This window comes from Phaenicophaeus curvirostris, chromosome 8 (assembly GCF_032191515.1).
Source record: "Phaenicophaeus curvirostris isolate KB17595 chromosome 8, BPBGC_Pcur_1.0, whole genome shotgun sequence".
Taxonomy (NCBI): Eukaryota; Metazoa; Chordata; class Aves; order Cuculiformes; family Cuculidae; genus Phaenicophaeus; species Phaenicophaeus curvirostris.
In genome coordinates this window covers 37,696,752-37,719,089 of record NC_091399.1, presented here as the reverse complement: position 1 = coordinate 37,719,089, position 22,338 = coordinate 37,696,752, and the positions used below count along the sequence as shown (strand labels likewise).

Genomic DNA, 22,338 nt, shown 5'->3' with positions numbered 1-22,338 from the left:
CCTTAACACTATGCTTTGCTCCTGTCAGCCATGGGCAACACCAAAATGCAACAGCCCACCTCACAAACCAGTAAGAGAAAACATTGTCCATTTGGGTATCAATCTTCTGCCAGGAATGTGCCAACTCTCCACTGCCCTCCTCTTCATCTAGAAGAGGTTTCTTGCTCCCTGTTGCATACAACTGATGAATCACCTTCTCTGCAGCCTCTGTGACGGCCGGGGTTCATTTAGGGCAGCACCCATGGCTAACACACAAGCTTTTAGACACGTACTGCAAAGGTAAGGTGATGGTACGAGGAGCCAGTGCTAGTCCAGACAAACACAAAGGCCAGGTACATGGTCCTTGTCACGCAAGGAGGGAGAGGCCTTGATACTGGAAATATGAAAGAACAGCACTGATCACATGCTGAGCTGAGAGACTGTGGTAAAATTGGACAATATGAAAAAATCCTGGGAGAAGTGCAAAGGAAACAAAACAGATGCAGCAAAGATAGTACCAAAATAGGTGAAAGAAGGAGAGGCTTAAACTGAATGTGGTAGCCATTGAAAGATGACTTAATTCAGAGCAGAGTAAATAAATATGGAGGAAGGAACAAAACTAAGCAGGAACCACCAGACTTGTTGCTGGTTAAATATTTTATTAGTTGAATCAGTTGGGTAGGAACTAAAGACCTTTCACTGATGTCAGGAGAGAAGAGAGCTGAACTGAGAAGAGAAGGTACTGATGGATTCACTGAGCCCAATGCAGCACAAAGGTAAATGCAAGTAACTGTGGCAGAGGCCACATTTAGAAATAAAAAAAAAAGAGAACAGGAGAAAGAAACATCACAGACACTTGTGTCACAATGTGCTTCTATCACTGTATAACTCCACACAAGGTAGCTGGGTAGCAGTCATTTATAATCCTGGCTCTGCATTCCATAATACTACACACCGCTTTGGAAACTCTTGGTCTGAAGTATTCCCATTATCCTTCCCAGCTGTGAAGTACATGCACTGATTAAGGATTTATGTACTTTTTTTTTGCTATGGCTTCGTATTCCCATGTTATGGTTTGTCAGTTAATTCATAAATGCAATTTTGTTCGTTCCTGTGATCTGCAGTTATAACAAAATAACAGGAAAAATCTGCCAGATTTACTTCAGCTGATACCAAGGACAAAACACAGGATGTTCAATACATATTCCTTTTATGGCTATGGTTATAAGCTAAGAAAGCTCTGAAATTTACAGTGACATCAGTATCAGCTTTGAAAGCACTTTGTCCCATGAAAAAAACTGCCCAAAACTTTTCACACTTTCAAGAAAATGAAAGCAAAAAAGAATTTTGTAATTTCGACACCAGTCATTCATTTCACCACAGGCCACGGTCCTCAGTGATGCAACTCCTTGGGAGTACACTAGCAACAGATTTGGATCCTCTCAGTTTGAAGCAACTGACAAATCCTATAATACTCTAGCTGGAATAAACAGCTGGCATGAATTACTTCTAGTGCAAATGCTGAATGTAATTTGTCTCCCTCCAGGGTAATTTTACTAATGGATGCTAGTTTGCTTTAAACCTTGAGTTCTGTACTTTTCATAACAGGATATAAATCACTCCACTAGTGACAAATAAAAGGAGACATATACAAGGTGCTCATACTGATGTCAATTGACTGTGGTAAATCTATGAATCAATGTGTGACATGGGAGAGCTAAAATAAAATTCTGAGCTTTGACGACTAACCAATCTACAGAATATAACCACATTTCATTTCCAAACACATTCTTTTATCTAGAGGGATGTAACGCAGCCTGGTCCCAATCAAAACATTACTGTTTCCTTCTCCAAAACTTTCAGGAAAAACACTTGCGTCCTTTCAGACACATTGGCACATAACTGGAAGTGTTCTGACAGGAAAATCTCTCCTTCCTTTCATAATTTCCAAATCAGTAGTCATCTAGGGAAAAAAAACTGCACACACTGAAAAAAACCCCAAACCTAAAAATCTTTGTTCTTGATGCATTTAAATGGAAACTTCCTTAGAAATAATATGGCCATCATTGTTTTCTGCTTTACTGAAATGAGTTACAATACGTAAAAATAGCTGGAAATAGTGAAAGGCAGGCAATCACCAAACTGATCAAGGGATCGGCTGGACAGAATAACTATGTCCCCCACAGGAAACAAGAGAGGCTCTACAGGAATCTGGAATGCACTCTAGGCAGCAAAATGGGGCCAACAAATGCAACGAGTGAAAAAGGTCAGAAACTGAGAACAGTCCTGGCTTACATGCTAGAATAGCAGAACATAAGAAAAAAAAAAAAATGGCAAGATCGAATAACATCAGCATTCCCCACTACGCTTCTGTTTTCTCATGAGGAGGATGCGAGCTGAGGTACACTACCCATCATGGAAGCAAATAGGCAGGGGTCTGGGCACTGGCCTCCCTCAGAAGAGTGTATCCCATCTTTTGGCTGTGGCTCTAGATCTTGCAAGCTACCTGTGAATTCATGAGTGTGGCAGTCTTTTCCAGAGTTTTCCTTCAATGTGGCAGAGCTCTTGTCCCTTCTCAGCAAGCTCAGTCCTGACACCCCCAGCACAGGGGAGTGATGCTATGGCAGATGTAATGTCAGGAAGGGGTTGCTTCAGCCTGGAGATGAAGCCTCGTTAGAGCTGATGATGTCCATCAACAAAACTCTGAAACTGAATTTAACTAAGAACTCCAGGCTTTTTCACTAATAATCTGTTCATTCACTAATTGGTCAATATTGGCTTCTTTCAAGTAGGAAATAGCATAATTTCCTATCAACCTTAGAAAAGTTTCTTCTTACCTACACATGATCACTATTCACTAAAATTGTAATGCTACAAACCTTTTTCTGGTTTCATTTGAAGATTCCACCTGAAGTCAGTTAAGTTACATGGTTAAGAACTCATTTACTTCAAGGGCCACAAATCTAGCCCATACTTCTCTACTTTTTACAAATCCCACAAGCTGCTGAGCTGCAGTTTTCTTCCCCAGCCCTTTGGTCACCACACAGAAATCTGCATACTGAAAATGCACCCAGCATGGCTCATTTCCACATAAGACATTTTCTTTTTTCACATCTCAGGTAAGATGTTAATGCAATTTATTTTAGATATATTCACCAATCCACATATAATTGCTAGCACTAAAACATAAAAAACAAAACTCATGATCACAAGGTTAAAAATGCTAAAAGTTGGGTTTCTTCTTAGTTGTCTTCTCTTTCGGAGCTTTGCAGGGTAGCATAAAACTTGTTCTACATTATGTGTGTCAGACTTTTTTATAGAAAAAAGAAGCAGGAATTTTCATGCATTTGGGCACTATAAGCTTGGGTTAGCTAAAAGGCTCATCTTGGAACTAGGGTAGAAAAATATCCATTAAGTTGAAAGTGATTCTTTCCATAGAAAGTGTTAAGAAAATTAATCTAAAAATTCCTGGATGGGAATTCTCTCCTCGTTACTAGATTCTGTAACCTATATAAACAGATCTCTGGTATGAAATTTTCCATGACTTTTTTCACGCAACCCACAAAATCGAAGTTTTGCTAGAACAGACTTTAAACACAGTGACAAGCTGCATTTCTACTAGCCCTAACTCAACACTGTTTACAGAAAGGAAGTGAAGAAGGCATTTAAGATTGAGATGCCCAGCTTTCTTCTGCATCAGAGGTTTTCACATCCTATTAACAAGTTTTGAGGTACTTAACCTGGAAGTGTCCAGAACTATGTCTGTCCCTAGACAGTAAATAATACACAGCATGACAGGAAATTATAGTGATCCAGGCTTCACAAACTGTAAAAATTAAGCTTATTAGTCCCTCCAAAGCATATAGTTATTAGAAAAGCTGAGTTAACCTTACAGATGGGGACTCTTCTCCTTCTCTGTGGGAGTAACCTGTAAATTAGTGCAAGAAGGGCTTGCTCTGTTCCTGAGAGAGGTCCCACAAGTGCTCAGCACTGCAAGGCTAAACCCAGGTGTAAAAATAAGGAAATATTCCGTACGTAAATGGGAGGTTGTCTTCTTCCCACCCTCAGTCTTTCACTCTATCTGAGCAGCCCCCTGTTTCCACCACAACTTCTTCCTGCCTCTACTTGCTGGGCTCCCACTGCTGCCCTCCCCACCTTGCTGTGGCACCGCAGGAAGAAGCTCGCCCCGACTCTAGTGCAGGATGTAGGCAGCGCACTGCCTGGCGCCCTCCATCCAGAGGCTTTGCTCTGTGTTATTCTCCTCTGTGACTGCAGCCAGACCTGCTCGTGCTTGTTGTGGTCTCTGACCTGACACAGGGGTGAGGACAAGGTGACAGAGGGACACGGTGTGCAGCAGGGGAGCAGACAGGAAAGAAGATATGATTAACTGCACTCCCTGACTTCTGCTTTGGTTCAATTGCTAAATGTAGATTCCAAAAGACCGAAAGCAAACAACAAAACAGAAGAAAAGCCTTCCGAGGCAGCTTAATAAAAGCAGAGGAAGTTTAACCTGAGAAAGGTTTTTAAGATTGCAATTTTTACATGCATTACACGGAAACAAACTGAAATAAACAGAATTAAAAAAAAAAAAACCAACAGTTGTGTCTGAACCTGTTCAATGCTTGTAGGCTGGGGCTTGTTCAGGCCTGTGCAGCACAGGGGCTCAGAACAACAGCAGTCACTGTGGCCGTGACTATCAAACCAAAATCATGTTTGGCTTTTATGCTAACATGCACGAATAAATCCAATCCCTAAACATGAAAATAACAGTATTTGGGCCTGCTGGTTCTCTTGTATTGGTTTTACACAAGTAACCCAGAAGAAGCTCTGTAAGCCTGGAATTGCACCAGAGGGAGAGGGGCAGAGAAGCAGCTGTTCGTAAAATGATGTGCAACAAGCCTTCGTCTGCATCTGACCTTGCAGGTGATTATCAAAGACACACACGTACCTTGCAGGTTAACTCTGGAGACAGGCGGCTGACTCGTTGCTGGAGATCTCCTAAGAGAGATAAAGAATACTTTATAAATAGGTATTATTTTATGATTTCAAACCCTGTTGGCACTTCAAACTGCCAGCTCTTTTTCACACTCACAAAAAAGCCCAAACCACTTCAAATTTATATGGCAGTTAATTGGCAATATCCATATATCTGATAGGAAAATCCAAAGACTTTATGCCCCCCAGCTAAGCACACGCACATGCTGAAAAGGAAAGATGTGCCATCATCCCACACTGCTTTCACAACTTTCTGCTCAAAATATGGCTGGAAGTCAGCAAGGGCTGGTCTCTGTGGCTGAAGGGGTCAGTGGGTCTCCAGAATCAAGACCTTCTCCTGAAAAGCTTTTCCCTACAAGGTCTGGACTGAGCCCTGAAGCAATGCCAGCTACTACACCAAGGCAATGCCTTAGGCAAGGTGAGAAACTTGTGCCTTTAAACCCACCAGTTAACAGTTTGAATTGCACCTGAAAGCGAGTAAGAGGATACTGCAGTCACTAGCAAAAGCTCTGAAGCAGCTGAAGGACCTTCTTTTTTGACTAGGAGCAACAATTTCATCAGAAAAGACTGGATTTTTGAAGGACCAAAAGCTATTTGAAAAACTGGCTCAATCCAAGCAAACAGGGTCTGACTGGAAAAATGGTGAAGTATTTCTCCAAGTGTCAAAATATTTCATTGTGAGATTCGCCAAATAAAACTGTTAATTTTTCAAGCTGAAACCATAATTTACTTGGGAAAAAAAAGAAACTTCTTTTTTAAAGAAGTAAAAAAAGGGTTGACACTAAAATCAAGATCCTTCATGTTGGACTGAATGCAATTTTTCAGGCTGACCAAAAATGAAACTTGGGGCTTTTGCTTCTCTAAGAAGTTTCTGATACATTTTAACTGAAGCCAGATTTCCCCACACTCTTTCTTAGCCAACCTCCTAACCCAAGTTTTTTGAGTCAGAACAGAACTGAAACAGCCATTATTTGCCAGCTCTCCTTTGAAGCTAAAATCAAAGCAAGTGAGCAGCTCAATTCTGCTGCAATTGTAGCTCCAGGGGCTTCTTCAGAAGGGCTCCAGGAAGGCCCTGCTAACCAGCTAAGATCTGCAATAGAGTTACAGCTACAGTCCTGCTTCAAACCCTTGGCCCTAGCCTTGCAGTCTGCTGGTGGCACGTGGTCCAGCGGGGCTCCAAACCTGCTCCTGAGCAGCAGGCTCCCCTGGGCAGAGCACCCACTTGCCGGCTGGGATTTCAAAGGCTCAGCTTTTCTGGAGCGAGCTGCGGGACTCAGATGCTTCGAAGGGCTGAGCGCAGGGCGCACGTGTTGGATGCTGACTTCTCTGAAAATCTGCCCCAACCTGCCTCTGCTGAGCCTTTGAAAAGCCAAATCTTGAAATCTCTGAAAAACAGAAACTCCCCAATATGGACACCGCACTGGGGCTTCCAGTATCTGGGGAGATGTGCTCCAGGTATCTCCAAACCCTGTGCTGAGTTGCACAGACATGCCTTTGGTGGGGGGCGGGGAGGGATGAACTAATATTCCACAGGGTATTTCCCGCTGCAGAGCCTGAAAAGGAACAGCACTGCTCCCAGCATCCTCAAACTATGTCCTGGCCGTGCCCATCCTAGTTTCCGCAGCAGCCAGGGCTCAGGCAACAGAGATCCAGAAATTTGCATTTTCACTGCACAGTCCCTTCCTAGACACCACCACACTCAAGCATACATAGCTCCCACTTCCAGCTCCATCTTGCTTGCCGGCAAGTGTTAAGAGGAGTAGGCGCCAGACGCTTTCTGACCATGTTCTGGGCTACATCTGCCAAACTCAGGCACTCTGAAACCATTAATCATACTCTCCTCTGTTCCAATCAGGAAACTGTCCTAAAACCCCTGATGTTAAAGTCCAAAAAACATGACTTCTACTTGGTTTTTTTTCCTCCAGCCCTTAACATTCATATTTTCCAGCATTTCTGTAAATATGCAGGACGGCATCCTCTTTTTCATTCTCAGGGCAGGAGGGATGGAAGAGAGGAAAGAAGAGGGAAGAGCAGGAGCTAAAGAAAAGCTGAGATTCTCATGATCCCCGAGTAGAAGTTTCAGTAAAATACCACATATTATGAGACATATGATAAAATCATGAGCTGGCAGCACGGCTCTAACCCAGCAGAACTGTTTGGAAAGTGTGCAGGAAGCTCTGCAGCACCTGGAAGCACATTCTGCCACGGACTTGGATGTTTGGTATATAATGGTTTAAACAGTTAATGACTTTTATTTTGGCTGGCCGCATGACTTTATACCTTAATCAAATCTGGGAATGTTTTCAAAAGGACACTGTAAGATGCCCCTGTGTCCTACAGGTTACGCCCCCGCTTCCTTCCAGCCCTGTCCAATTTCAGAGTCCTCATAAGCTGAAATGCTTGAGCTGTTCAAAAAAGCAAAACTTCAAAAAAAGGAATCTATTTCAGCCATCTGTTTTTCTATTAATCTCCATTTTGGAATGCAGCAGTTTCTTCCAATCAAACTTTGCAAACAGAAATCAACAAGAGGAAAACCATACACTCGGATAAAATACTGGGCTTTATATAAAATATAAGATTTCATTGGAAGAAGAAAGCAGAGCCCACAGTGGGCAATCGGGCGATACCACTCACATGTGCAGCAGTGAAGCCAGCCTGCAGTCCCACTGGATTTTTGCACCTTGTCCCACACTTCAGGAGCCAGCAGAACACTTGGAGCAAGCAGCGCCTGCCAGTCCAAGGATGGGATGGGTGGGTGCGTACCCAACATAGCCAGGAAATAATGATGCCACTTTCATGCAAAATGGCTCTCTTGGGGCAAAACAGGCTAGAAAATGATGATGACTGGCTCATTACAAATAGCTAGGGGGAAATGGTAATTCCGGTCAAAAGTATAAAAAGGAGCTTGTTGGGTTTCTCCTGTTCAGCAGGTATGAAAAAAACATCCTTCTCTTAAGTTCAATGCATCACCTTCCCTATTCAGTGCAATTATAGTCTCAAAAAAGGCATTGTAGGAAGGAAGCACAGGCTGGTCCCCCAGGAAGCCCCTCAGTGCTGAGCTGCAGGACGCTGCTGCCTGCCCTGCCGGGGAAACCCTCACCATCCCCACAGCTTCCCTCTTGGGGTTCCCCTCCTTGGAGCTTACTGTTTGCCCATGACTGCCTTTCTTTGTGAACCACCCATGGAAATGCTGTCCAGCACCACGGCTTGACCAAACACCAGCGACGCCTTCACTCTGAGCTGCACACCTAACAAATGCCTGGGCCAACCAAGATGGCAAAAACGAAGAAGATACCACATCCCACGCACCCAACATGCCTAGGAACGTGCTGCAACTCTTCCCAAGCAGAAAAACGTCTCTTCTCAGGTTCTCTGAGCTTTTCCAATCGCTCCAGTCGGTGGCCACTAGAGGGAGCGGTGCCTGACCTGCCTATTGCCCTAGGAGTCCTGAGCGCTGGTTGATGAGAAGCTCGATAGGAGCCAGCAATGTGCACTCGCAGCCCAGAAGGCCAACTGATTCTTGGGCTGCATCAAAAGAAGCGTGGCCAGCAGGGTGATGGAGAGGATTCTGCCCCTCTATTCCTCTCTTGTGAGACCTGATCTGGAGTATTCTGTACAGTTCTGGAATCCCCAACATAAGGAGGATATGAAACTGTTGGAACCCGTCCAGAGAAGGGCACAAAGATGATCCAAAGAATGGAGCACCTCTGCCATGAGGACAGGCTGAGAGAGTTGGGGTTGTTCAGCCTGGAGAAGAGAAGGCTCCGGGGAGATCTTATGGTGACCTTCCAGTACCAGGGGCTAAAATAAAACTGGGGAGGGACTGCTTACAAAGGCTTGTAGTGAAAGGACAAGGGGGAATGGCTTTAAATTGTACGGGAGAGGACTTAGATTAGACATTAGGAAGAAATTCTTCAATATGAGGGTGGTGAGGCACTGGCACAGGTTGCCCAGGGAAGTTGTGGCTGCTGCATCCCTAGAGGTGTTCAAGGCCAGGTTGGATGGGGATTTGAGCAACCTGATCCAGCAGGAGGTGTCCCTGCCCGTGGCAGCGGGGGTCGAACTGGATAGTCTTTAAGGCCTTTTCCAACCCAATCCATTCTATGATTCGATGCCCCTGGGGATGTGGCCTGGGGAGAAGGTGGCTGGCTGGCTCCCCCTGGTGTCCTCTGCAAAGGGGACTTCGGGCAAGCGTGGATGTAGCCCCAGGGCCGGTGTGGTCCGAGCTGGGGGGCGGCAGGTGGGGAACAGTGACTGCCTCCCATGCTTAGAGCCCACCGGCCCCTGCTGCGTGTGAGCTACAAGGGAATGAAAAAAGATGCTCTTACTTGTTGGAGGTGCCGTGCAAATTGGTGAGGAGCGTGAAGTTGTTCCTTACGCTTCGTAGACTCGCCAGCACCTATGAGGGAGCCAAAACCAGAGACGTTATCTTCTCTGCCTAAAGTTTTAGGTGGGTTTTGTCTCAATCTGAGAAGCCAACTCACCTGGGCAAAAGGTGTGACGATCAGGTCATCCCCATGCCTAAGGAAAAAATGGAGAAAATGTGTAAATTTACCTCAAACAGGGCGTTGTTCGCCTCAGAGAAAAAGCATTTGACAGAGGGAGGTTTCCCTAGGCAGCGCCCATGGCAAAAAAACATGAACCCACGCAGCGTTTATTTAACACTACATAAAACCGCATTTCTAATGGAAAGGTCTCTCAGTGCCTACCCAAAACAACTCGGCTTGAGTGGCTGTTCGGATTGGTAACACCAGGCAATAAAAGACAGGAAATTCAAAAGTTAAGGCAGCACCACGGTGGAAAAAAACACATAACGGTCCAGGGAAAGGTCAGCTTTGAATTTCCTGGCTTTTGTTGATCTCTGCCACATTCTCTAATGTTATTCAGGCTCTGGGTTTTTATCTGGCTGTTTTCATCATGGAAGATTTGAGCAGAAGTTCTGAGAAAAATACATTGTCACCATCAACAGGAGGGATTTTTTTTTTGCAATACTGTATATAGTACTTCTGCATATATACAAAATCCAGTATGATTTATCTAACTGATACACAGCAGGGCAGAGGTATTGCTGCACACTGCAGACCTGATTGTGGTTGGAAAGCAAGGGAATCCAGTGAGGCTGCTGGTGGGCTCCCATCCCTTGATGTTCTGTAATGTGCACCTAATGCACTGTGTGAGGGCAGGAAAGCAGGCACGGCTGCAGGCAGGAAAGCAAACGCATCTGCACACAGGAAAGATGGGGCATGGCTGCAGACAGAACAGGTACAGCTGCAGACAGGAGAGACTGGGCATGGCTGCACGCAGGAGAGATAAGGCACGGCTGCAGGCAGAAGAGAGCAGGCATGGCCTCAGGCTGTCATGGGCAATTCTAAACAGGTGTCCACCAATGCTAGGCCCCTTCAAATACCCTTCAGGGGTATTCTCCCTGGCTGTGCTGCCACAGAGTATGTCTACTTGTCCAGACTCAGGTATCAGTGCTGCTAAGGCTACATTTTAATTGAAGTTATCTCAACACTGACATCATATCACTGATATGAGATGCTGACTCCCCCAAGTGCTGCAGAAGCCTTGATACCTGCAGTAAACAGACACCTCTAACTGCAGGCAGCTAAGACGCTGGAGGAGATGTCGGGGGTGAGTACAGCTGGATGGGACTCTCCCTGCCACAGTACAGCTGTGTTCACCAGCACACTGCTGGGAACACCAATCAGGTATTAAAATCCATCGTTTACATGGTATTTGCATAACTCAGAGCGGTTACTTTGTCTCTGGTAAACATTTACTAGATGTTAACTAACAGGGATGTTCTCTGTCAGGAGAATTCTTGTGGATCTTGCTAATATTTAGATTTCTATTTCATGACAAAACTTCAGGGCTTTCATAACAGCTTAACTTTTTTATGAGCACTTTTTTTATAGCTTAATGATCACTTTAAAACTTAAAACTGTGCCTTTTAAAATAAAGGGCTGCATATCCAGGACACTCATTTAAGCTCCATGCTCTGTGTTGTACTGATCCTCTCTAGCTCAACCATCTGTCTCGGCTTTCTGCTGTATTTTCCACTCAGTTCTAGCGAACAACCCATGACAGAAAACAGGACGGAGAAAAGTAATACTGTAAATACAAGTACAGTCATATTTCTATTGTCCAGGCTAATGGAGCATTACCTACTTAAGAAAAAGCAGAGATGATGTTAACCAGGCTCTGGGAATGCACGGTGAGAGTATAACAGAGAAAAGAGTGTGCAAGCAAGCCAAGCACTGGAGTGACACGGTTCTCCTGCCTGCAGGAGAGACAGGCATCTTGCAGTGGTATCTGCTCTGAGCACAGCCCAGACACTACCCTACAATTACCTACAAGTGTTTCACACCCCAAACAATTCCATGTGAAGAACTAGTACCAGGAAAGGTAAAATGCAATAATTCCCTGTTATGTCAGGGTATGGATTTGACAGCTCTTCTGCTAAACCATGGAGAAACCATGGTTAGTGTTTGATAGGAACGGTTGGACTCGATGATCTGGTGGGTCTCTTCCAACCTGGTTATTCTGTGATTCTGTGAAAAGGGGAATGTTTCAAGGATGGGATGGGGAGGGGGAAGTCATGCCTTGGCAGACTTTAAAAGCAACTGTCTCAGGCACTCAGGCTATGAAATGAGAGTACCACACATAAGCACCTCCTGAAAGAGCTCTGCGGATTACAGGAGGCCATGTAAAGCTCTTAGTTACTGTGAAACACGACTGAATTTATGCTTACTGTTCACTTGGGAGAGAAGAGTTCCTGGACATCGTCTTTGGTGATAAGTCATAGTCGCTGTCAGATCTGTACAGGAACGACTCCCTGCGCTGGCTGTGGCCTGGGAACGTCGTGTGCAATACGAGTCCTGACGAGGAGCTGGCCTGCGGGTCCAGTGGGCTGCGACCTGGTGACGGACCATTTTCCACATCGAAGCTGCAAATGAAACACATACTGCATGTCATCCACATCTTCCAAAAGATGTTTTCAGTGCATGGCGCAGGACTGCCCTAAGCAGTACTGAAGGAGCTGGCGGATGTGCTGGCCAAACCCCTTTCCATCATCTTCCAACAGTCCTGGAAGACTGGGGAAGTCCCACTGGACTGGAGGCTGGCTGATGTTGTGCCCATCTACAAAAAGGGCCGCAGGGAGGACCCAGGAAACTACAGGCCTGTCAGTCTGACCTCAGTGCCAGGGAAAGTCATGGAGCAGGTGATCTTGAGTGCTATCATGAAGCACATGCAAGAGAAACGGGTGATCAGGCCCAGTCAACATGGGTTCACAAAAGGCAGGTCTTGCCAGACTAACCTGATCGCCTTCTATGACAAAGTGACTCGGCTGCTGGATGAGGGAAAGGCTGTGGATGTGGTCTTCCTGGACTTCAGCAAAGCCTTTGACACAGTTTCTCACAGCATTCTGCTTGAGAAACTGTCAGCCTCTGGCCTGGACAGGCGCACACTCTCCTGGGTGGAAAACTGGTTGGCTGGCCGGGCCCAGAGAGTGGTGGGAAATGGTGTGAAATCCAGCTGGAGGCCAGTGACAAGTGGGGTCCCCCAGGGCTCAGTGCTGGGTCCAGCCCTGTTCAATGTCTTCATCAATGATCTGGATGAAGGCATCGAGTGCACCCTGAGCAAGTTTGCGGATGACACTAAGCTGGGTGGAAGTGTCGATCTGCTGGAGGGTCGGGAGGCTCTGCAAAGGGATCTGAACAGGCTGGACCGCTGGGCTGAGTCCAATGGCATGAGGTTTAACAAGGCCAAATGCCGGGTCGTGCACTTGGGGCACAACAACCCTGTGCAGTGCTACAGACTAGAAGAAGTCTGTCTAGAAAGCTGCCTGGAGGAGAGGGACCTGGGGGTGTTGGTTGACAACCGACTGAATATGAGCCAGCAGTGTGCCCAGGTGGCCAAGAAGGCCAATGGCATCTTGGCTTGTATCAGAAACGGTGTGACCAGCAGGTCCAGGGAGGTTATTCTCCCTCTGTACTCGGCACTGGTGAGACTGGTGTGGGTCTCTTCCAACCTGGTTATTCTGTGATTCTGTGATTCTGTAAGCGTATCGCGCTGACATTGCTCACATCCTCTCATTCACTCAGTACTGGAGATGCAGGGCCACATTTACTGGAGCCTCTCACTGGCATATTTCTATTGTATGCAAGCAGGACTCTGCATAACAATAAAATATTTAATCTGGAAGCTTCTTTCCTGACTGCATCTGCTCAGACCCCTTTCAGCTTGAACTTTGCTAAGCTCAGTGCAGCTCCTGTCACTCTCAGTACGCACAGCAGCCAAACGTCATCCCCAAGCTCTGCAGCTCTCCCCATGCCACCCCACAGCTGCAGCGTTTGCAGGAGTCAAGGGGGTTGATTTTTCAAACTTCATGCTAAGCCTTGCAAGTGTAACAGGGGCTCAAGGAGCTGTGACGTGTCACTATCCTCCAGTCAAGCCCTGTCTCCTTCTGTTCTGGAAGCAAACTCTTGAAATCCTGTGAGATTAGTGAGGACTTGGCAATTTTGCGAGCTGGATGCCCAAGTCTCTTTTCAGCCATAGTTCACGGCTTAGCTACTTGAAATACCAGTTCTGCGACTTTCAAGTAGCTGGGCTGCAAAATGGAGGACTGCTTACAAAAATAATAAAAAAGACCCTAACCTTCTGTCACCGTTTCCATTACACACCCAGTTTCTTACGGTTTCATAACTTGGCAGATGCAACTTGTGGCTGAAGTCACTCTGGACACTTTAGTAAGTTTTACACCCCTTGTAAACCCTGAAAATAAGCAGGTTGGACTCCCCTACCTGGGCACTTGGACCTGATATAAATACCATATGTGTGACTATATTCCAACTAAGCCAAGTGAAGTACGGCTGCGTTCAGTATGAATTTTCTTGCCTTTGGAAGTCCGAGGCTCTACCTCACTTGCAGCGGGAGCCAAGTCCTCACTCCTGACACAGCACATGCTTCCCCCCATTCCCGATGTTCTCCCAATTTCTTGTGCCTGATGACCACCCTTAACCATGCCACCCAGCTGAGCATGCACTCGGACCATGGCCACAACAATGCGCTGCAGTCCCTGCCATATATTTCTCTATCCCTCCTCATTACTGCCTGTTCCCACTCATCGTATTAAGTTAATAGATCACCCTGAGCACAGCAGCAGGGAGACTTCATCTCTTCCTCCACCCTACTATGTCACGGGGAGGCAGACAAGGTACCTAGGAAAAGAACCCAGCAAAATCTCTTGTCGATCTGAAAGCAACGCATGCAACCCTGAAAAAAAACAAGGGAGTCTGCGTCCAGTTACAAAACTTACCTCGGTTTACTCTCTTCTCTACTGTGAGTCCACACACACACATTCAATACAGGTTGACCAAGAGATAAATGAGAGGGGGTAGAGAAACACCAAACACAGCAGAAGGGTATAACCGGTAGGGAATCTTGGGGAAACCTGCTGATGGGAAGGTGCCATTGCTGTACTCAACCTGCATTATTCAGATACAAGGCTGTGCAGAACGAAAGAACAAGCAGGTTAAGAACAAAAAGTAGCCTCTCCCCTGTTCGGACAGTGACCTGACACCTCCAAGTATTAAGGCATTCTACCTCACAGTCAAGTAATCTGATTAAAATCCAGACTCTGTGTCATAGCCTGGTTCTCTGGGTATCGGCAGGAAGGGTGCAGAGCAGGGAACAAACTCTCTCACCACTCAAAACCTGGCACCAACTACAACCTCAATCTTAGGTTTTGCAGAAGCATTTCAGGTTCCCATACAATACAACTGAATGCCTTTCCTGGACAAGCACCACACTGTGGCGTGACACCAAACTGTGTCCAGTGACGCAGGAGGGGGACGCCCTGGAGGCAGCAGTGCGGGTGAAACACAGGCTGCACACCCTGACGTGGCAGCCCCTGATGCAAGTTGCTTCCTGGCACTTTCAAGTTCATACACCAGCTACTTTGTACAAGCAACAGATGATGAATTACTGAACAATTTATCAAATATCAGTAATGATACATAGCATCTGAGGGACTGCGTACTTTACTTAAGGAGTTATATTTATAACATAAAGATGTATTTATAGTTGTGTTTGTGCTTGGGAGGGAGTGGGTGCTCCAACAGATTTTTTTAATGTCTCCAGAAACTACTTACTGGGGTGGAGCAATAAATGACTGGATCTTCTGCAGCACCCCACAGCCTTCTCATAAATGGAAAATAAAGCTTCATTTGTCTGGTTAAAAATAAAGATGGCAAAGGACAAAGCACCACTACAACAGGCTAGAGAAAAAAAAAAAAGCTAAAATTTGCTTTGCAGTATCTTCGAGCAACAGCACTCACAGTCAAGACATCCAATTTGTGAAACAACATTGGCACAGGAGCACCAAAAGCAGTTCAGCAAGTTCCAGCCATAAAATACCAGCAAACACTCGAACTGTTACTCTGCAGTTGCTCCTCACCCCATGTCCATGCCAAGGGATGGTGGGTGAAATATCTTTGGCCCAAAGCACAGTCACTCACCATGACGTGCTGCTCCTTTCCCTTACCTCCCATGCTGGTGCCAGGCTCTCTTCTGCACAAGCATGTGGATGCCCAGCAGGCTCAGTATTAAGTGGGCACTGCTGAGACTCAAAATTACGCTACCTAAACATGTAGGTCACATACCTGGTATCTAAGGTCCCTATAAATCATTCAATATGAGATACATAAACATCTGTCCTCTATAGATCTCTCCACAAAGTATTCCTTGCTTCCAGCCTTGGGAGCTCCAGCCCACCAAGCTCACATCATTCCCCACCAGCTTTCAACATGTTATCAGGTTTATTCAGCCATTTCCAAGCGTTGTGACAGTCTCAGGGGGCTACTGAGGACTTCTAAGAAGTTAAGCCCCGTTGCACAGAGCTAAAAAGTGGCTCCACAGGAGGAAAGGTGACAGCATCCGAATGGGATGAGCATTAGTTAACTACTGATATGAATCAGTGGCAATTCCTAGGCCTGAAAATAGCTGCAAATCAAGGACTTGAGCGACAGACAAAAACAAGTCTCTTCAGCCCTGCCTGTTTTTACCAGAGAATTCAGGAATGTTCAGTTCATGAGAGCGGGTGAGTGGCACTCCTAAGATGAGCACATTCTCAGGGTTACTGACCACTAGCAGAAACCCAGCAGCAGATGCAGAGGAGGATCCAGTTGATGCAGAAAGCCACAAATCCCAGTGCCAGGCAAAGGGAACAGCAGACTCGACAAGCAAAACTCAACCTGGCAAAAGCACAACCAGCCCAGGAAAGTCAAAGCATGCAATGGCCAGGGCAGTGCCACAGCCCAGCGAGTAACCCCTTTCAGGGCTGCAGAGCTGTGAAGGAAGGTGGCCGGTCCCCTGGCTTTCTCTTGGAGCCAGGCCTCAATTAACCTCAGAGTCCAGACTCTCTATTTACTTAGCTGGATGAGAGGAAAGCTAGGGGTGACGGAGAAGGGGAAGCAGTGGGGCTGGCAGCAGGAGGAGCAGGGAGGCTGAAGAGTAACGCTCAGCAAGAGGGTCAATGCAAGGGACAAGGCAGCCGCAGCCCTGTCTCTTTTCTCCCTCTGCAGATTTTAATAAACCAGGATCTTAATAAAGTGAAGAGCAAAGATAGAGACAGCAGGTGGCAGGAGTTAGCTGTGGCTCGCTCCAACAGGCAGCGAAGGGGATGCTTGCTTTGAACCTGCGGAAAGATGCGATCCTAACACAGTAATAAAGGGAGGAAATAGGCAACAGCAAGCCAGGAGAAATCATGCTCAGCTGTAAAACACAACAAGGTTTCATGCGTCATTCTGCAGAACAAAGAACATTAATAAAAGCAAGCCTCAGCTGTCCAAATGCTGTGGTTTTTTACAGTAATGACTATAATTTCTCTACATTAAAACCCACTGCCATCCTTTATCACAGCGGGAAAGTCCAACCAAGCCTCCGCAGACAGAGGGATCTCTGTTGTGAGACTCCCCACCGCCCTTCAGCCATCTCTGCCCTCACACTGTGATGGGGCCAGCTCCCTGCACTGTCCATGAGGACCTGTTCCTATCAAATCAGTCCTAAACCAATCCTAAGCCAGACCTGCTCCTTCCCACAGCACAGCACCACCCTCACGTGAAAACATGCCAGTTGCCAAGGTGTCCCAGCAGAAGATGCTGCTTCCAACTTATTCAACAATTCAGCTTTCCAGCTCTTTGATCTACTTCTGCAAGGGGGTCTTGGCACAAAAACTATTTTGTGGAATAGCATAAGGAAGAAACAGTATCCGGAGTGCGCTGTCCCTGAATTAGCATTGCCTGACGGCAGCCTTGGAACGTGGTAAGATTTGGCACAAAAACTGAAAAACAGGATTGCACCACGATTTTGATGTAATTCAGAGTCATTTGAATAGTCATTGCAAGTCAAATGGTTGCCATGAGAGCTACACAGCCCTACAGTTTGTTAGATCTGTAACATGAAACACAAAGACAGACACATTTAAGTCTATCAAACCAGGCAGGCTTGTGTACTTTTTGTTTATGTTATGAATTTACACTTTTCCTGGGGATGACAGCACTGACTCTACAAGAGGGTTTACCATCTGCTTTGCCTTCTCAGGCTCATTCCTGAGGGCATTACTCCTGATCTTCTAACTACAGTGCCACCTTTACTATGGTATCAAATATGTTTCCAAAATACAGTATTTCAGGAAGTCTAAGCAGACTCTGCTCTTTAAAAAGATCCTCTCGCAATCATCAGAGACCTGCTTTTCACCAAGACATTCAGCTGGATTTTCAACAGCGTTAGCAATGAAAAATGCTGTTTCTTACATCTTCAGATCTGTACAGGCATGACTGCTTCTCACTGCTATCTAATTTTGTGCACCTGTTTTCCATTATCCAAACAGCTTGCTTTTTTTTTTCTAAATAATCTTTCACATGGAAAGGTCTGGGCTTCAAACCATCAGCACTCAATGAAACAGGATGGGATACACAGCAGGCGTGCCGGCGCTGAGCACACCGACAGCCAATGGAGATGACCTAGCACCAGCACCAGGCTTCATGAGGCTGACTGCTCTCAACACTGCAGAGTACTTTGATTTCTCCTTCTCTCCTTCTCCCATCAAGGGGAACACCTTCTAGCTTTCAGGGGCCTCTCAAAGTGATGAAATTCCTCTGCCAGGTTTGCCCCTTGTGTGGCTCCTAATTCTTTATCTCCAGAGCCTGAACACCCGTGCCTCCTGAAATATAGCCAGCAAACTCCTTGCACTCCCTCCCAGCAATGCGTACCACAGCTGCCTGGCACAGAAATCCCAGCAGCACTTATTTAAGTGTTTGCAATATAAACTGTCATCTGCCGCTAAACATGTTATTAAGCCTCCGTATGTATAACAACGCAAAAATATATGTTTATTTGACTTTGCTGTCTCTGAATATACAAGTTCATGCCTCCTAGCAGCATTTTCCTTCAACAGGTACAACACACCCCCCTGCCATGGCCCACAGCCCATCGTGGAGGACAGGGCCAGGAATTAGCTTGCCTTGTGCTTACACACAACTTTGAATCACAGGCCCCATGTCCAAGGCAGACCAGAGAGCTGGTGGCATTCCCTTTGCAGCCAAGGTCCATCTTCAGGACAACACAAAGGTAAAACTATGTAGTCAGAGCCCTTACCTCTCTCCAGCAGCAGCACCTCTAACTCTAGCATTACGCTACTGAGGTTCACAGTTTGCACAGCAGCAAATGTAAGCTCAGCCGCCAGCTCGGCACAAGCACTGCTGGATGTTGAAGGATGGTACAAAGTACTCTTTTAGCTTTTTAGATCACTATTCACTACAAAGAAGGCATTGTGCTACCTGCTTGTTCAGCGTCTGCAGCAACCACTGCCTGAAACTCTCAGTCTGGCACATTAGGTCCTTGAGTCGTTACTTCTCCCCAGTGCCATTCAGTCCCCAGCACCGCTGAAAGCCACTAGGCTGTGGAGCCACCACGCATGCCTAAGGATGCGGGGCTGACCTGGCTGCAGCCTTGCACTGTGCCCAAACAGTCACCAGGAGATGGTGAGAAAAGTACAGGAGGGAGGTAAAAGCAAGTTTGGATTTTCTTCTAGCATGGAGGGTTCTAAGAATTCTAATCCTTTTCATGTTTACTACAGATAAGTAGCTTGACATTATCCTGTAACAAGCTAACACCATGTGGTTGTTTAAGTCCCCCAAAGAAGAAATCCCGAATTCCATGAACCACTTGTTATTTTACCAAATATACATTCTGGGCTATTTTATCATCTTGCTATGGTTCACTGCCATTAGCCTCTGAAAAATAGAAGGCGCAATTAAACATAGCAGACATCCTCCATATTTTCACTTCCAGAGCTTGTAAATGCAGTTGGGTATGAGTGTGATCACTCTTCACACAGGCAGCAATGCCACTTCCTAAGGGCCTTTTCCTCCTGAAAATATTCTAGCCAGCAACGTATGGATTAGCTGCTCTTCCTCTCTACCGTTGCTGCCCAAGCTGAGGTATTAACAAGGTATTAGCTCTCCCATGCAGCCGTTAGACAGATCTTCTACTTGCCTTGTGGGAATTTCTGCCCAGCACCCTCCACCCACTCATCAGAACCAAATCTGCTCTGGCACACAGGCTGTGCATTTGCTGTGCCGAAGGACCCAGTTGGGTCTTGCAAAGGGGCAACTGCCATTTATTCCCCGCTGGAAAGGTGCTGGACAGGCACCAGGGGGACAGCACCATGCTACTCAGCAGACACTTGCTGGATTTTGGCATTACCAGCTTTGTGAAACGGTGTTGCTCTGCAGCACAGGTGTTTACATTCAAGTTACAGGATAGTATTTATCCCAATATGTCCTGCCTGTTGTGCTCTGTTCAGTGTCAGTTCACCTTTTACAGCCGCATCTAAGCATTGTAACATTTTATAGACTCTCTTACCCCATACACCAGCCGCAGATGCTGCCTCCTGCGGAAGAGGCTGCCCGTGGCAGTCTGGCTCGTGTGATGAGGACCCCAGCACGAGGACGCAGCTGTGTCCAGTGCCTTCTGCTGGGGCTCCAGGACACCTTAGAGCGTTTCTGCCAACCCACAAACTCCGCTCCCTCCCCAGAGCCAGCTTGGGGTGGGTAATTCCACCCATCAAGTGGGTACACTGGGTCTGGCCTTACATTTTCCCCACCAGGGTATTAGCAGTAATAAAAGAGGAATTAAGCCATATATTGCATCTTTTATCAATATATCTTAAAAGTATCTCGTATATCTATTACGTGTAATCTGCACTTAACACTCTTTTAAAGCATATAGTGCACTAACAGCAAATGCAAGCAAGCAGCAAGAGTCTCAAGGGTCCTGTACGGCAAATGATCTTTGCTTCCAGTACATACGAAAGGGTTCCCGTATCTGTACAGAACCAGATGATGAGGCTGCCAGCCAGAGTCACGGTTTATTTCATCCTGACCTTAAAAAAAGGATCGCCTGGCATGACTCCAAGAGGCACTTTTGCATTTTCAAACAAGCCAGCAAGCTCACAGTGAGACTCTTTGCTCTGCCATAACTCCGGCTGGCTGCGACAGGCTGCTTCGAGGCAGCAGCTACAAATCAAATAGCTGTTCTGATCTGCTGTCAGACAGACTGGAGACAGGAATAAAATGACAATAATTTTTAACAAGTTGCAGAGACCACAGATTTTTCCATTTTACCTGGCTAATCTGAGCTGGGAGGACAGACAGCTTTTGAGTCAGAAGATTTACAGATTTTCTGCACTCATGTTTTAAACTGCCCTCAGCCCATCTACAACACCCTAAGTCCAGCAGTGGATGTGTGGAAAGCTGCTGCACTGAGAAATGCACCAAGCCTTTTCACTTCATTCATAAAATAATTATTTGGCCTGGTTTTTTTTGATTTATATCCATAATTGGTATCTGTGTTCCCTGCCAGCAAAAAGACAACTAAATGTCCTAAGATGGTACCCAGATCATTAAACCCTTTGGAGACTCAGCCCTCCCAAAAATAATTAATCTAGTTGGGTACCTTTCAGCAAAATTTTACTTGCTTCACATCTTTCAAATGTCTATACTCTTCATCTTTTTTACCAACAGGAAAAGACACTGTACATAGCCAACAGCAAAGCATACTGATGTGATTTCAAGGACAATCTTTTTTATAGTTCTCATTGATCATTACAGGCCCAGCAGAAGCTGAATGCAAAAGTGGCCTCATCCAAATCATAAGCATCTGCCAACTGGTACTATTTGAGGACAAAATATTAAGAATGGAAAAACCTGGCCCTCTGGCAGAAAGTCACGTTTATTCTAAGCAGTTTGGCATGTGTACCAAATAGATGGCTGGAAAGGGCATCCTCTTCCAGGGCACTGCAATAATAACCAGGGACATCAGTACCCTGTGGTTAATACAACTTCAATTGAATATTTGCTATAAGCACTTCACTGGCAATCATGGTGTTTCTAAGCAAATGCAGAGAAATGGCTCATATGTACATTTTCAAGTTGCAGCTCCTCTTTCATCCTGGTCAATCGCAGCCACAGCCAACACCGCACTTCTTGCTGCTCATTTGTTTTGCTACCATTAACATATCAGGATCTTGACAGCAAGGCCAGAGGGGCTCAGCTCATTCACCCTGCTGAAACACCCACTGAGGGATGATGCCCTGACTCGGTACATGTACCAGGGACAAAGGGCAGCAGAAGAGATGAGATATTCACGCTAAACGACAACGCTGGCACAAGAGCAAGTGGTTATGAACTGGACGTGAATAAATAGAGGCTAGAAACTAGAGAAGGATTTTTTTTTTTTTCGCCTTAAGAGCAGACAGATCACGGAACAGCTTTCCTGTAGGAGTAATGGGGGTAAACACTAACTTCATGTTATTACTGGTGGGATTGATAGTATAATTGACTTCAACGTTGTGGGACAGAGCCCAGTGGCGTAGGAGGCTTATCCCACAGCTGAAACCCAGGCTTTGCTCCTGATGGACATGGGAAGGAACCCTCATCCCAGCTCACTCAGAGAGAGATGGTTCCTGCATTTTCCCCACTGGTATCTGTGAATCACCACAGATGAGCTGTATCCCAGTGAACATCTAGCCACTCTGTAGAAGCTTGCTTATTTGAGGGATGTCAAGGTCTGGGGTCTCCTTGCCCCCTTCCTGCCCCTCGGCACTGTGTGGGAAAGGCAGGAAGCCGCCGACCCAGTCCCTTCTCTCCTGCACTAAGCCAAAGCCCAGCAGCAGAGCAGGCAGGCACTCTGGAGAGACACAGGCAAGACACATGCAAGGGGCTGGTGTCAAAAGCACCTTGTACCATCACAAATGAGACCTCTTCAGTAGCGCCTCTGCCAGCAACGCCGTTACCA

At 46.1% G+C, this 22,338-nt stretch overlaps 1 protein-coding gene across 3 annotated transcripts in view; it reads right to left on the bottom strand.

Moving 5' to 3' along the window:
- Positions 1-22,338, bottom strand: part of PDE4B (phosphodiesterase 4B) — a 171,745-nt gene that overhangs the window by 50,705 nt on the left and 98,702 nt on the right. For all 3 annotated transcript variants that reach the window (XM_069861962.1, XM_069861966.1, XM_069861963.1), the window contains exons 2-5: positions 11,729-11,923; positions 9,459-9,495; positions 9,303-9,373; positions 4,928-4,977 (exon numbers count right to left, since the gene is read on the bottom strand). In XM_069861962.1, the coding sequence (XP_069718063.1) occupies positions 4,928-4,977; positions 9,303-9,373; positions 9,459-9,495; positions 11,729-11,923 (353 nt within the window). The remainder of the gene's footprint in view (positions 1-4,927; positions 4,978-9,302; positions 9,374-9,458; positions 9,496-11,728; positions 11,924-22,338) is intronic.